Below are 15,133 nucleotides of genomic sequence, written 5' to 3'. Positions count from 1 at the left end.
CCCATCTCTTTCAGAATTTTCCACAGTTTATTGTGATCCACACAGTCAAAGGCTTTGGCATAGTCAATAAAGCGGAAGTAAGGAGATACCATTTGTCCAATGTAAGGAGCAGGGGCTGTACTTTCCTGGAACAGCCGTGAAGAGATACCCCACGCCCAAGGTAAGAGAAACCCAAGATGGTAGGTGTTGCAAGAGGGCATCATAGGGCAGACACACTGAAACCATACTCACAGAAAACTAGTCAATCTAATCACACTAGGACCACAGCCTTGTCTAACTCAGTGAAACCAAGCCATGCCCGCGGGGCAACCCTCAATGTTTACTACTCCAAAAATAAAACTAAGGCACTCACACCAGGGCTTTGCTGCTGGCATTTAGTGGGTAGAGGGGCAAGGACGGCCCTCCCACAGCAATGGATTATCCGGCCAGAGGTGAGTACAGGGTCGCTGCTGACAGCCCCTGGCTTAGGCTTTAGGGCAGAGAAGGCACTAAGCTATCTGAAGGTGAGGGTTGCTCAGTCCTGTCCGACTCTCTGTGACCCCATGGACTGCAGCCCGCCAGGCTCCTCTGTCCATGGGATTCTCCAGGCAAGGATACTGGAGTGGGCTGCCTTTTCCTTCTCCAGCAGGTCTTCCCCACCCAGGGATCGAACCTCGGTCTTCAATGCTGCGGGCCGATTCTTTACTCTCTGAGCCACCAGGGACGCCCCCAGCTCTCCCAGGTTTCCAAACTGAACCTGTCATGTTTCGGATGAGGTTGCTAATTTCCCTAATGAGGTCACCGGCGCCCTGTCCGCCCTCCGAGGCTGCGCTGGGCGGGCAGGCCAGGGTCCCACCCTGCTTGGTTCACACGGGCCTCTGTGCACTGGGAGAAGCGCGCCTGGCTTCGGGCAGAGACTCAAGCCCACGTGCCCGAGCGGCGCCTCTCAGGACCAAGTATCAGCCCAGCCCGTGCGCCCCGCAAAGACCCCGGGCTCGCCCGCTGAAGGCCTCCTAGGGCCGGGCCTTCGCTCCTCCTGCGGCCCCAGGTAGCGGTCCCCGCACTGGCGCGGGACCGGACCCGCGGCTCACCTGGCGCCTGGCTCGCCCCTGCTGTTCGGCCTCGCCCCAACCATGCGGCACGGCCCTCCTGTCCGGTTCGGTCCGGTCCGGCCGGGTCCGGCCCTCCCCCTCTGCCCAGCCCCTCCCGCTCGACACCGGCCCTCCAGCTCGAGCCCAGCGCTTCCGTCCTGCCCGCCCCGCCCTCCGGCCTGGCCCCGCCCTCCGGCCCGAATCGCCCCGCCCCTGCTGTTCGAGCCCCGCCCCTCCCGCTCGGGCCCGTCCCTCCCGGCTGGTCCCTCTCTCCGGTCCAGCCGGGTGCGGCCCGGCCCGCCCCCCTCGGCGGGGTATTTACGGCCGGCGCCTGTGTCCATGCCCAGCCCGCTCCGGCCGCGCTCAGGTACGTGTCGGGATGCTGGGGCCGCGGAACCGGCCTGCGGGCGAGGCGGGCGGCGGGCGGCTGCGGGGGCGCGTGCCGGGCTGGGTTTTCTTTAGGATCAGGCGGCCGCGGCGGACGTGGCGACCCGGTGAGTGTGCCCGGGGACCGGAGGACCCGCATGGGGGCGGCGCCCAGCCTTCCCGGGCCCCGCGTGCCCAGGTACCCTCGGCGAGCTCCGGGTTCTGCTGGGACTGGTCAGACTGTATGCTTCCCCGCTGGCGGGCTTTAGGGCCGAGGCGGAGAGGGCGTGTGAAAAGTAACCCTTGGATTGAGGTCCCCGTGAACAGGAGGGGCTGTCGTTATAAGTGTTCTGGGGCATGGTGTGTCCAGGATTCCCCTGCACCCTCAGCGTTATACCACTCCAGAGAAAGGCCATGGTTTCAATCATTCTGGCCATGTAAACTAAGTATTTGGAACCGCATGAGACCAGTTCCAGTCCTAAGTGTTGTATTGCAGCGCGGCTTCTGGCCTGATCACTCCAGCCAGTACAGTAGAGAGAATCGAGCGTAAATGGAGCCACTGTTCTTTCCTGCTTGCACTAAGAGCGCGCTACATACACAAAGGGCTTGCTGTCAGACCCTGGGAAGCCCACGCACCTCGCCCACCAAGCTTTCTGGAAACAAGAAGGAAAAGTGTGTGCAGTTCTATTCACCATTTATTGAACACCGACTGTGGGCCAGGTGTCAGTTGACGTAAGCCCCTCAGTAAACCTATAGAGTAGAAGGAACCATCCGGATTACACATTAGATAACACACACACACACACGCACACACACAGACCAGGCGGGGACAGCGCAGGAGCCAAGTCTCCAGTAAACCAGACTCTATGGGGATTAAGGCTCCCTCGATCCACCCCGGGGCTTCCCTAGTGGCGTTAGTGGTGAAGAACCCGCCCCCCAGTGCAGGAGACATAAAAGACATGGGTTTGAACCCTGGGTCAGGAAGGACCCCTGGAGGAGGTCGTGGCAACCCACTGCAGTATTCTTTCCTGGAGAGTCCCATGGACAGAGGAGCCTGGCAGGCTGTAGCCCACGGGGTCATGAAAGAATCGGACAGGACTTAGTGGCTAAACAGAAATTCTTAATTACACTGGAAACACTGGGGCACCACTTTGTAGCATCATTTGCACAGTGTGAAAAGAAATTGCGGTCTTACTTTGTCCCTATTGGAAATGAATGGTTCTCGAACTGTTCAAGTTTCTATTTGAAAAAGGAGGGTTTAGTTTGCTGTCCTCCCCTCTCTCTCTCTGTCTCGTATTTGGGGAGGGGGCGCTGCCACAGGGATGAGGGGTGGACTGCAGAGCCATGACCTGCTGCTCAGCTCTCACTCTGCTTCTTGGAGCCCAGCAGAACTAAGCCTCTTTTTAAATCAGCTCTTTGGGGAGCTGCTTTTGCTCCATTCTTTCCCATGTTGGACTACTTCCTTGATTCTGGCTGCTCTGCAGGTCAGCCGTCACAGAGTTTGCTAATTAGACTCATTTTGTGTTGTTTCTGATAGCTTTCCTGTGCTTTGTTCCTGAGTTGAGTCTGCAGGGCCTGAACTATCAGAGCAATTCCCACCAGCGCTGGGGACCAGGACCCTCGCGAGTCCCTGCCCGGGGGGCTCGGTGCCGCCTCTGGGGTTCTGTGTCAGTGCCCTGGGCAGTGCGCAAAGCGGCGCTTCCTGTTTGATTTCGGGGCCTGCATCAGCGTGGGCTGTTCACCTGTCTCACAGTTCATGTACTTTCTGCCATCAGAGTGTCCTGAGCAAACCTCTAGGCCTCACTGCTTCATTCCCTCCTTTTCAGTTTAGTGATTTTACAGGGAGTGGGTATGCTCTCGCCTTTAATGACCATCAGCAACTGTTGTCAGTGGCGAAATACAACTATTACCAGCCTCGCTGTGGCCTTTGAAGACCAGTGACCTTCTGCTTTTCTCTGTATTAGTGTTAAGCTATTGGATACTAAGGCCTGTCCTGCGGGCTCAGTGGAAAGAATCTTTCTGCAAGGCAGGAGCCTCGGGTTCATCCCGGGGTCGGGAAGATCCCCTGGAGGAGGAAATGGCAACCCACTCCAGTTTCTTGCCTGGAAAATCCATGGACAGAGGGGCCAGGTAGGCTGTAGTCCACGAAGTCACAAAAGAGTCAGACGTGACTCAGCTACTGAGCAAGAAACTGGATATTAAAGATGGAAGAGAATGTGTGTAGGGATAGTGTTCCTTCTCCTCTACGTTCTTCCTGGCTGGTCGAATAATTAAATGGACCTCAGACAAATCGATAGCAGAAAACCAAGCCCACTGAATTTTGTGCGAACCTCGAAGATACAAGGCTCAAGGAGTGACCAGGCAGGCAGCTCTGTGTGTGTGAAGCTTTGACAGACAAGGGGGTTTGCCTGGGGCAGCAAGGTCGTGAAGTAACAGGTTTGCTGGTCTCTTGAAGAGCCTTTTCAGCCTTTTGTTCCCTTCTTAGGCCGTTAAGATGTCTCTCTACCTTCTGGTACAGGGAGGGTATTTCTACATGGAGATTTATTTTCAGCTCCAGGGGAAACAGAAAAAGAGTATGCTTTTTGCACCAGCTGTTTCTCAAGTCTCTTTCAGTTCAGTTCAGTCACTCAGTTGTGTCCGACTCTTTGCGACCCCGTGAATCGCAACACGCCAGGCCTCTGTCCATCTCCAGCTCCCGGAGTTCACTCAGACTCACGTCCATCGAGTCGGTGATGCCATCCAGCCATCTCATCCTCGGTCGTCCCCTTCTCCTCCTGCCCCCAATCCCTCCCAGCATCAGAGTCTTTTCCAATGAGTCAACTCTTCACATGAGGTGGCCAAAGTACAGGAGTTTCAGCTTTAGCATCATTCCTTCCAAAGAGATCCCAGGGCTGATCTCCTTCAGAATGGACTGGTTGGATCTCCTTGCAGTCCAAAGGACTCTCAAGAGTCTTCTCCAAAACCACAGTTCAAAGCATCAGTTCTTCGGTGCTCAGCTTTCTTCACAGTCCAACTCTCACATCCATACAGGACCACAGGAAAAACCATAGCCTTGACTAGACGGACCTTAGTTGGCAAAGTAATGTCTCTGCTTTTGAATATGCTGTCTAGGTTGGTCATAACTTTCCTTCCAAGGAGTAAGCGTCTTTTCATTTGATGGCTGCAGTCATCATCTGCAGTGATTTTGGAGCCCCCCAAATAAAGTCTGACACTGTTTCCACTGTTTCCCCATCTATTTGCCATGAAGTGATGGGACCAGATGCCATGATCTTCGTTTTCTGAATGTTGAGCTTTAAGCCAACTTTTTCACTCTCCTCTTTCACTTTCATCAAGAGGCTTTTTAGTTCCTCTCACTTTCTGCCATAAGGATGGTGTCATCTGCATATCTGAGGTTATTGATATTTCTCCCGGCAATCTTAATTCCAGCTTGTGCTTCTTCCAGCCCAGCGTTTCTCATGATGTACTCTGCATAGAAGTTAAATAAGCAGGGTGACAATATACAGCCTTGACGTACTCCTTTTCCTATTTGGAACCAGTGTGTTGTTCCATGTCCAATTCTAATTGTTGCTTCCTGACCTGCATACAGGTTTCTCAAGAGGCAAGTCAGTGATCTGGTATTCCCATCTCTCTCAGAATTTTCCACAGTTTATTGAGATCCACACAGTCAAAGGCTTTGGCATAGTGTCTTTACTTCAGAGCAATCAGTGTGCTGCAGTGCAGGGTTTTGGGTGAGCTGTCCTGCACGCCCAAGAGCACACATTACGTGGTACGTCCCCGTCCTCATGCAGGGAGCAGAAATCAGGGAGCTGACGCAGGGCCTGGAGCGGGGTGGCCAGCCTGCAGCCCTGCGGCTTCAGGCGCTTTCCTCGGGCTCACCTGCTCTGTCTCTCCCAGGTCGGTGTCAGGCTCAGCTGTCATCCCTTCCCACCATGCACAGAAACGTCCTGAACCCTCGTGCACCCCAGCCCATTCCCACAGTGTCCTGTTCTAGACCAAACACCCTCCGTGGCAGGGCTGTCGGCCTCCGAGGCAGGGCGTTGGAGGTGGACGTGGGTGCGTCCCAAGGCCCTTGTCCAAAGCAGGATCAGCAGGGCCTGGGCCTGGGGCATCAGGGGAAACCCCGAGGAAACCGCGTTTTGTGCGAGTACCTGCTTGCTGGTTGAGGTAGAGCGTCAGTGCTAGCAACAGTTAAGAGTCGACCTGTGGCCTGAATTTGCGTGACACTGATTTTAAATCCATCCTTTCAGCCTCGCCAGCATGGATGCGCTGTCAGAAGGAAACGGCACCTTTGCCTTGACCCTTCTGAAAAAGCTGGGTGCGGACAACTCGAAAAATGTGTTTATCTCACCCCTAAGCATCTCCTCTGCCCTGGCCATGGTCCTCATGGGGGCAAAGGGCAACACCGCAGCACAGATGTGCCAGGTACGTTCGGGAAGCCGGTTGTGGGCGGCGGCTGATGCTTTTTCTTTGGTCGGTGAGCCGGGGTCCACGATCCGAATCCAAAGGCCTTGCTCGACAGCCAGGCCTACTCCCCTGTGTCCCCCTCCCTGGGCGCCCCTCCAGTGTCTGTCTGGCGTGTGGCCTGGGGCTCCTGACAGCGCAGCACCCGATTCCAGCAGGACAGGCTTGAACGAGCAAGCGTTCATCAAACCTCTGCTCAGACCCGCGGCCCAAGGCCATGCTGGCCGAGGCCCTTCCTGCCAAGATGCCCAGAGCCAGCCCAGGTGGGCTGCACAGGGTGTGGACGTCAGCTCCTGGGCCACAGTGGCGGCGGAGCGCTGACCTCTGGTTCCTGGCGGTCACAGTCTTCCCGCATGTGGGGTGCTCTTACCCTTCCCAAGGTCCTGGGGTCCAGAGGGCCTCCAGGTGTAACAAAGTCCTGATCGCGCCCTTGAGCCGGGGCCGTGAGTTTGACCTCTGCCCTAAGGCCATCACTTTCAGGGTCCTGTGCCAGCTGGAGAGGCTGGGAGTGAGAAACACTTGCCCCCTCCACCCAGCAAGTGTCAGGACGCAAATACGCGGGTGCTCCTGCTCAGTCATCTCTGACTGTCTGCTTCCCCGTGGACGGCAGCCCTCCAGGCTCCTCTGTCCATGGGGTTCTCCAGAAAGAACACTGGCGTGGGTTGCCATGTCCTCCTCCAGGGCATCTTCCCGACCCAGGGATGGAACCCGCGAGTCTTGTCTCCATCCCCGGCAGGTGGATCCTTTCCCAGTGCGCCACCTGGGAGACGCACGTATTCCCTTTAAGTCCTGCTGAAAAGGGAGCAGTCCCCTCTTGAGCTCAGCACTGTCTCCCCTCCCGCTCTCCCAGGCTCTGAAGGGGCCGCCCTCTCTCTGGGCACCTCCTGTGCAGATTCCTATTCCAGGGGGAGGGCCGGCCTTCCTGCCCTGCACAGGCCTCTCTCCAGGGCTCCCGCCCGACTTCCTCTCCTCCAGCAGTGGTGCCCCCGGCCCTCCGGCCTCGGCCGGCTGCTGGGTGCAAAGCCCGTGCCTAGGCTTTAGCTATGTGTTACTGTGCAACCACACCTACAGCTGTCTGGACCTTCTCTCTGTGGCTCCCGAACAGACCGCCCAGGACCGGGAATGACCAGGACTGTGCCTGGGACTCTGAGGCCTGGCTGCACGGTGCCCACTGGGCTCCTCCTGGTCCATTAGCGGCCCCGATCCGCTAGGCACTCTCCTCCATGTGTCCGCTCTACCGCGTTGTCATGAGGCCGCAGCAGGATGGCTGGGCATTTCTGCACCCTGGCAGCAGGGGGCAAGACTGGGAACGTGGAGGTGCCAGGCCTCTACGAAGGCCTGGGCCCGGAAGAGCCACTTCTCCTGTCTCCCGCTGGTTGGAACCCATCCCGAGGCCAGTCCAGACCCAAAGACGTGGCCTGTTTGTGCAGAGACGGGAGGCCTGCCCGCGGTCTTGTCTGAAGGCAGACCGCGAGCACAGGGCCCTGGACTCGCCCAGGGGCATTTCTTCGCCCGCCGTCAGGGCTGAGCCCAAGCGGGAGACAGGCTGGGGAGCTTCCCAGAGCCACTGTGCCTTTATTTGCGTGAGTCTTGTTTCAAGCTGCGGTGAGGATCAGTGCGGTGCTTAGGCTGACTTTAGTGTTGTGTCCATTTCCTGTAGTCAGGGCGTACTGCAGTGGAGGGTATTATCTGTTTTTGATTTCAGACGCTTTCTCTAAGCAAGTGCAGAGGTGAAGAACATGATGTCCACCAGGCTTTCGAGAGGCTTCTCAGTGAAGTTAATATGACCGGCACACAGTACTTGCTCAGAACCGCCAACAGGCTTTTTGGACAGAAGCCTTGCGATTTCCTCTTGGTAAGTCATACTCCCGATTGCCCGAAGTGGATAGAGACCGAAGTCCTGTGTAGTCGGGAGGCGGACCTTGTGGTGCAGAGAGGCCTTGTGGGCTGCGACCCACACGGTGGGCGGGATGTGGGACCCCAGTCACGACCTCACGCTTCCTGGAACCGTTCGGTCATTGCCTGTAAGAGGAGCCCTGTAACAGCCCTGTTCACATGTTCCTGAAGCTTCGACTGGTTGATTGTCAGAGAACTAACACAGATCATACCACACTTGCAGATGAGTTGGCCCAAACAGGGAAGTGATCGAATAGAATATTTCTGATGTTGTTTTTCACACGGTGGAAGTTTTGGTGCATTGTGAGACTTGTTCAATTGTTTTATACATGTCAATAGTTTTGTCTTTTTTACTCTGGTTCTATTTAATTAGAGTGCTTCCATGGTTTTCAATTCTTTTCATAGCCACCTCAAGTCATCTGTTAGTGTGTTCTTATTATGTAAAAACGCAGACAAGGCCAGAGTCCTCCCACACTTGTCCCCGCCCTGCCACCACGCCCCGTATCAGGGCTTGGGCCCTGTACACAGAGAAAGTCTTTGCATCTTACTACCTTTGTGCCTGTTGTGGTTCAGTCGCTGAGTCCTGTCCAACTCTTTCTGAGCCCGTGGGCTGCAGCAGGCCAGGCTCCTCTGTCCTCTCTACGTCCCAGAGTTTGCCCAGAGTCATGTCCATTGAGCTGCTGATGCATCCAACCCCTCATCCTCTGTCGGCCCCTTCTCCTTTGCCTTCGATCTTTCCAGCATCAGGGTCTTTTCCGACGTGTCGGCTCTTCGTATCTGGTGGCCACAGTGACGGAGCTTCAGGCTTAGCAGCAGTGTGTGTCCGCCTCACCCTTTCTCAAGGTGGTGGGCAGCGTGCTCAGGAGTGGCTGTACTGAGATGCAGCCACCAGCCCCCGGGTGGGCATGGGGTGGGGCCCAGCCCGGATGGAGCCGGCAGGGACCATGTGTGTATGGTTCTGTCCTGTGTGTGCTACTCAGATGGACTTTAGAAGGAAGGGACAGAGGGAGGCTCTCAGATCTCAGTGAATTCTGCTTCATTCCCGCCCCGTTGGCTTCAGCCCTTCCCGTCGTCCTCAGGAAGGGTAGCGGGTGGGCACGTCCACCCTCTGCTCAGCGCTACACATGCTGAGCCTTTAACATTCTGATTGTTCATGAGACTGAGCAGCTTTGCTTGTGGATGAAACATTTGGATCTTTTCTGAAAATTGCCTATTTATGTGTCCTTTGTGTAGTTTTACTTTTGGGATTTATGTTTGTTTTTTTTTTTTAACTGAATTCTTTGTATGTTTAAGATAGCGATCTTATTCTGTTATATAACTTTTTTCATTATTTTTCACATTGTTTCAGACTCTAAATTAACTATTTTAAAACAGGTGGTGTAAAGTGAATGTAGTCAGCATGAGGTCAGATATTTGTACGGTTTGTACGGCTTGGTATGAATTTTTTTTACAACGTGGTTTACTTGTTTTGATCAGTCTTAGCTACATGCTAGTTTAATGTCATCTTTTTTTTCAGTTCTCCCAGTTTATTGCTACCAACCCATCTCCCTCCACCCTCATGCCTGCGTGCTCAGGCATGTAAGCCTGTGGACTGCAGCCTGCCAGGCTCCTCTGCCCATGAACTGTCCCAGGCAAGAACCCTGGAGTGGGCTGCCATTTCCTTCTCCTGGTACTGTCATATCTGTGTAATCCTTAGATATTCAAAAAAGAAAAATTCCCAATAAACACAAAGAATTGGCTAATTTTCCTTAAGTTCCTTTCTTTTCTAGAGGATATTTGAAGAAAATCATTGATGTTTAAAGTATTATTTTGATATGGGCTATAAAATAAAACATTCAAAATATTTGTCAGTTATTTCATAGTGATTGAGTATTCCAAGGATCCAATACCAATCACAGTGTATAATTAGATATTCCTTTAGTGTGCTCTTTGACTGGTCATTACTTACTAAACAGTAATTTAAGAAGCAGGCCCTTGTTTTCAGGTGTGTTTAAAAGCTGTTGAAATCACCAAGGGTATGAGGAGGTATCAACTTGGAGGAGACCACTTTGCTTCCAGACTATTTTCTTAGACAGACACTGATGTCTTTTTCAAAAGCCCCGATTAAGAGTGGAGCAGTAGGTTGGCAGAGCCTGAATGATGTGAGGGTTCTATGTAATGAGGCACCGGGACCACGAGATGCAGGGTCCACGGTGTGGGGAGAACTCAGCCACGTGACATCAGACAGAGCCAATTCTCCTGGTCCTCAGAGCACCTCTGAGACGTAGCTACTGCTGCGTCCTTGCTTCCAGGTGGCAAGGAACCAGAGAGACGCAGCGACCTTTCCAGGGTCACACAGGAGGGAAGCCCGGAACGCGTGCTGGCGGCAGTGTTGCCACGTTGCCCTGAATGGCTGTGTTGTTGTTGCTTAGTCGCTCAGTTGTGTCTGACTCTTTGCGACCCCAGGGACTGTAGCCCACCAGGCTCCTCTGTCCATGGGATTGTCCAGGCAAGGATACTGGAGTGGGTTACCATTTCCTTCTCCAGGGATCTTCCCACAAAGAGATCAAACCCTTGTCTCCAACATTGGCAGGCGGATTCTTTCCACTGTGCCACCTGGGAAGCCTGAGCTTTACTCAGTTATTTATTCAGTGTAGCTGAAAACTGAGACACGGATTGAAGGTTAATTGCGAACGTTTGTTTGTGCATCACACAAGTAACCGTCAAATGATCAGTGTCGAGGTTATGCGTGGTGAAGAAGTCAGCCGTTGGCGTTGTCTGTTTCTGTAGCCATGTGATTCTGTCATTCCATCTCTCCTAGTCTTTCAAATATGCCTGCCGCGTGTTCTACCAAGCAGAGGTGGAAGAGCTGGACTTTGTCAGCACTACGGAGGAGTCCAGGAAGCACATAAACACCTGGGTAGCTGAAAAGACAGAAGGTGAGGACGTGTCACTACTTCTGTTTGCACAGTATTTGAATCGGTCTTATTTTCCATCAGTTCCTTCTCAAGACTATCGAATGTAAACAGAAATGGCTTCTTCTCTAAAGAAGTGGAACTTTCAAATCCACTTCTGAAACTTAATCAGCAACCAATTTCTCCAGCTTTCCCCCTCCTCATCAATCTTCGGTGCACCTCTTCCAGAGCAATCACACCTTGACTTTTGGCTGTTGCAGTTAATGTTCCTATAGTCTGCCTTTTCACAAGGGCGGAAGGCAGACTCTGGATGCGGCGCCACCTCCCTGCCTGTCCAGCAGAGCGCGCGCTCTGCGGGTCGCTGAGCGTCACTGCAGGACACGCGGGCAGGCCCTGGGCCACCTGCGCTTATCCGTTTCGTGCTCTCCACACTGGCTCCGACCTCTCCCCTTCAGGAGGGTCCCCTCACGCTGTAGACTGAACATTCCTTTTTCTGAAACTGTGAATGATTCTGCCCTTATTATTTGTTCATTTTATGTGTTTTATGCAACTCATGGTATCTTTCTGAGCAGAGACTTGAAGGTTTTTGTCCCTGATTTTGCTTTCAGGCCAGGCTCCCTGCATGGGTCTCCCTGGTGGCTCAGATGGCAAAGAATCACCTGCCAGAGCAGGATAGGCGGGTTGGATCCCTGGGTCAGAAAGATCCCCTGGAGGAGGAAATGGCAACCTGCTACAGTATTCTTGCCTGGGGAACCCCATGGATGCAGGAGCCTGGTGGGCTACAGTCCACGGGGTCACAAAGAGTGGGACCCAACTGAGCGAGTAAACAGACAACTCGCTGCACGTGGTTATCTGGGGGACAGTGAACCCTCTGGTCTGGGCACTGACTCCTCCAGGGGACGGGCCAGTAACTACCCTGCCCAGCACCTCCACCAGGAAACCCTGTTAGCTAACTGGTCCTTTAAATCTTCCGTGCAGGTAAAATTAGAGACTTACTCCCTGCAAATTCACTTAACCCCATGACACGTCTGGTTCTCGTGAATGCCATCTACTTCAAAGGAAACTGGGATGAACAGTTTAACAAAGAGTTCACGCAGGAAAAGCCATTCAAAGTCAGCAAGGTGAACAAGAATGTTTCATAAAGCGAAGGAGGTTTTGGAAACAGTCTCTGGGGTCCCCTTGCTTTATGGATCGTGCCAGAAGGCTGACCTTCAGGAACTTGAGCCTCTTGTGGCCTTGGTGGCCCAGATGTGGATCCGGGCAAACCCTTGCTTCCTCTCCCCCTACTCCTCCTCTGCTGTGTCATCAGGGGTGGTCTGTGCGGCGGGTGTACCGTCTTGTATTACACATCCCACGGGGCAGCTCGCAGCTCTCTGGGCCTGCTAGAGCCCCCGAGACCCAGTTTAAACTCCAGACTGTAGCTGTGATGCTCATGGGCCTGGATCTTACCATCTGACCCCTCCCATCAGGAGCTACCTACACAGACGCCTTTCTCTGCAGGGCGTCCAGGAGCCTCCCTAGCGGTCTCCATGGCCCGGGTTCCTGGTTCCTGTGTCCCTCCTCTGACTCTCACAGAGCCCGTGGCCCCTCACAGTGGCTCTGATCCCCCAGAGCCCCTCGGCCCGTGTGCAGGACCCGGGAGGTTGCTTGGAAGTTTTCCTGAGGACGGTGGCTGGGCTGAGAGTGGCGGGGGTAGGAAGCACAAGTGAGATTGCCTTGTGGTTTTCTGATCCTTGTATCTATTTACTCGGCTGTGCGGGGCTCCTTGCCGCTCAGCCTTTCCTGCCACTGCCCTGGTGGAGGCCTTCTGGGCTCGGGGCTCGGGCTTCTCCTGCTGGTGCTTCTCCTGGTGCGGAGCTCGGGCTCCAGGCCCGTGACTGTAGGAGCTGCGGCTCCCGGACTCTCAGCCCAGGCTCAGTAGCTGTGGCCCGTGGGCTTAGAAGCCCCTGGGCTGTGGGGTCTTCCCAGACCAGGACTGGAGCCTGTGTCTCCTGCATTGGAAGGCGGATTATTTGCCCCTGAGCCACCAGACAGCCCTGTTGTCTTTAAAACCAGAGCCCACATGGTTGTTCATGGTCAGCTGTGGGTGGGAAGGCCAGGTGCCCAGGACACGGCAGGGTTTGACGGCGGGATGAGTGGTGTCGCCATGAGCAGAGGTGGGAACGTACAGATGGAGCAGGTGGAAGGGACACGAGCCGCCAGTGTGCGAGCCGAGCTGGAGGCTCCTTTGTGTCCAGATGAAGATGTCAGGCAGGTAGGCGCCGGGGGCGAGGTCCTGCCGGGAACGTCCGAGTGGAGCCCTCCTGGGTCAACAGGAGAACAGCATCCTGAGGCCTGAGCGCCGGGAACCAGGGGTGGGAGCTGGAGCCGCGCAGACGAGCTGACGAGGCGGAGCTGAGGGGGTTCTGGAGACAAGACAGAGTGTGTGGGCGCAGGGGGCTGGCTCTGATGACTCGTCCCGTGTGTCCCCGGGTCTTGTTTCAAGTTAACATTTATCCATTTCCTTTATAGAACGTGGAGAAACCTGTGCAAATGATGTTCAAGAAGTCCACCTGTAAAATAACCTACATTAGAGTAATAAGCACCCAGATTCTGGTGCTTCCCTACGTCAGCCAAGAGCTGAACATGGTCATCCTGCTGCCCAGTGAAAGAACTGACTTGAAAAGGGTAACCAGGCAGCCGTGGCCTGGGGCTCGGGTCTCGTCCGCATCCCTGCTGAGCACTGGGCTCCGCGAACTCGTGTGCAGCCGGCAGGCCGCCCCTGGGTCGCAGGGCACGTTGTGTGGGTCACAGCGGACTATTCTGGGGCAGCGCTGCTGCAGACCCTGAGATCTTCTACCTTCTCCTCCAGGTGGAAAAGGCCCTGACCTACGAGAAATTCGTCGCGTGGACGAAGCCGGCTCTCATGGAAGAGAAGGAGGTGGACGTGTTTCTTCCCCGGTTCACTCTGGAGGAGAGTTACGACATGGAAGAGTTACTCCAAGATCTGGGCATGACCGACGCCTTCGCGGAGGCCCAGGCTGACTTCAGCGGGATGTCGTCCCGGCGAGGCCTGTACCTGTCCAAGGTCGTGCACAAGTCCTTCATGGAGGTCACCGAGGAGGGCACGGAGGCCGCGGCTGCCACAGGGGCGGCGGTCATGACGCGCTCCCTCAGCGCTGGGCCCCAGTTCTGTGCCGACCGCCCCTTCCTCTTCTTCATCCAGCACGGCAACACCGGGGCCATCCTGTTCTGCGGCCGCTTCTGCTCGCCGTGACGAGGTGTGGGGGCCCCCGGTGCTCCTCTCTGCTCTCCCCGATCTCTGCGAAGAGCCTGGAACCCCAAGTGACCTTAGCAAAGGTCCACAAATAAAGGGCTGCCTTGGACCGCCTTGTGTGTGTGTCTGCGTGTGTGTCTGTGTGTCTGTGTCTTTGTGTGTCTGTGTGTATCTGTGTGTCTGTGTGTGTGTGTGTCTCTGTGTGTGTCTCTGTGTGTGTCTGTGTATCTATGTGTGTGTCTCTGTGTGTGTCTGTGTCTGTGTCTGTTTCTCTGTGTGTGTGTCTCTGTGTGTCTGTGTGTGTGTGTGTGTCTGTGTTTGTGTGTGTGTGTCTCTGTGTGTGTGTCTGTGTGTGTGTGTGTCTGTGTGTGGGACTGTGTGTCTCCGTGTGTGTGTGTTTGTGTGTGTGTGTGTCAGTGTTTGTATGTGTGTGTGTGTGCACCTGTGTGTGTGTCTGTGTTTGTGTGTGTGTGTGTCTGTGTGTGTGTGTTTTCATGTCCCCTGCCTTCTCGGAGCTGCAGCTGCCATTGGAGACGGGCGCTCGGTGGTCCTGCCGGTGGGGAGCACTGGCTGCCTGCTCTCTGGGTCCTCCCTCCGCCCGCCCTGTCCAGCCAGGTCCTCGGGGAGCGCGCTTTGCTCCAGGCCTGGAAGGATGAGCGGGGCTTCCCTGTCTCCTCTGCTCAGTGGCCCTGCTCCTGAGACCAGGGCGAAGCAGAGGCTATGGCAGACACGGGGAGGGGGAGCGGGCCTCAGAGACCCCCGAATGTGAGCTCTCCATAAACCAGGAGAACAGGGGAGGGCCGTGGACCCAGACCGGGAGAAGTCCATCCCCGAGCCACTGTGTCTGCATTGGAGGGTCTGTGGTCAGAGGCCTGTTCAAGTGCTTGACCGTCCACACTCCCTGAGCATGTTCAGTTGCCCCCGGGGTCAGACATGGGCAGACAGGTCCTGTTCACGAGGTGGGGGCGTTTCAGACCACGTCATGGATGCACGCCGGGTGACTTTCCATCCTGCCGCTGGTTCTGGAGAGAAAGGTGGCTACGGTTTCAACCAGTGCATCCTAAAGGAAATCAGTCCTGAAGGTTCAGTGCAAGGACTGATGCTAAACGTGAAACTGCAGTACTTTGGCCCCTGATGGGAGGAGCTGACTCACTTGAAGAGACCCTGATGCTGGGAAAGATTGGAGTCGG

At 55.2% G+C, this 15,133-nt stretch overlaps 1 protein-coding gene across 1 annotated transcript; it reads left to right on the top strand.

The window, feature by feature from the left end:
• On the top strand, nt 1,323-14,045 carry LOC102171142 (serpin B6). The gene is made up of 7 exons (XM_018039304.1): nt 1,323-1,437; nt 5,684-5,858; nt 7,603-7,752; nt 10,594-10,711; nt 11,666-11,808; nt 13,199-13,354; nt 13,539-14,045. The coding sequence occupies exons 2-7, from the start codon at nt 5,694-5,696 to the stop codon at nt 13,941-13,943; spliced, it is 1,137 nt and encodes a 378-aa protein (XP_017894793.1). The 5' UTR covers nt 1,323-1,437; nt 5,684-5,693; the 3' UTR covers nt 13,944-14,045.

Source organism: Capra hircus, chromosome 23 (assembly GCF_001704415.2).
Source record: "Capra hircus breed San Clemente chromosome 23, ASM170441v1, whole genome shotgun sequence".
Lineage (NCBI taxonomy): Eukaryota > Metazoa > Chordata > Mammalia > Artiodactyla > Bovidae > Capra > Capra hircus.
The sequence above is the reverse complement of the archived record's forward strand: the minus strand, read 5'-3'. Positions and strand labels throughout refer to the sequence as shown.

Bases quoted from the DNA above. Each gene is read 5' to 3' on its own strand.
- LOC102171142 (XM_018039304.1), top strand. From the start codon at position 5,694: ATGGATGCGCTGTCAGAAGGAAACGGCACCTTTGCCTTGACCCTTCTG. The intron at 10,712-11,665 runs GTGAGGACGTGT...TCTTCCGTGCAG, and splicing joins GGTAGCTGAAAAGACAGAAG to GTAAAATTAGAGACTTACTC. The intron at 13,355-13,538 runs GTAACCAGGCAG...CTTCTCCTCCAG, and splicing joins AAAGAACTGACTTGAAAAGG to GTGGAAAAGGCCCTGACCTA.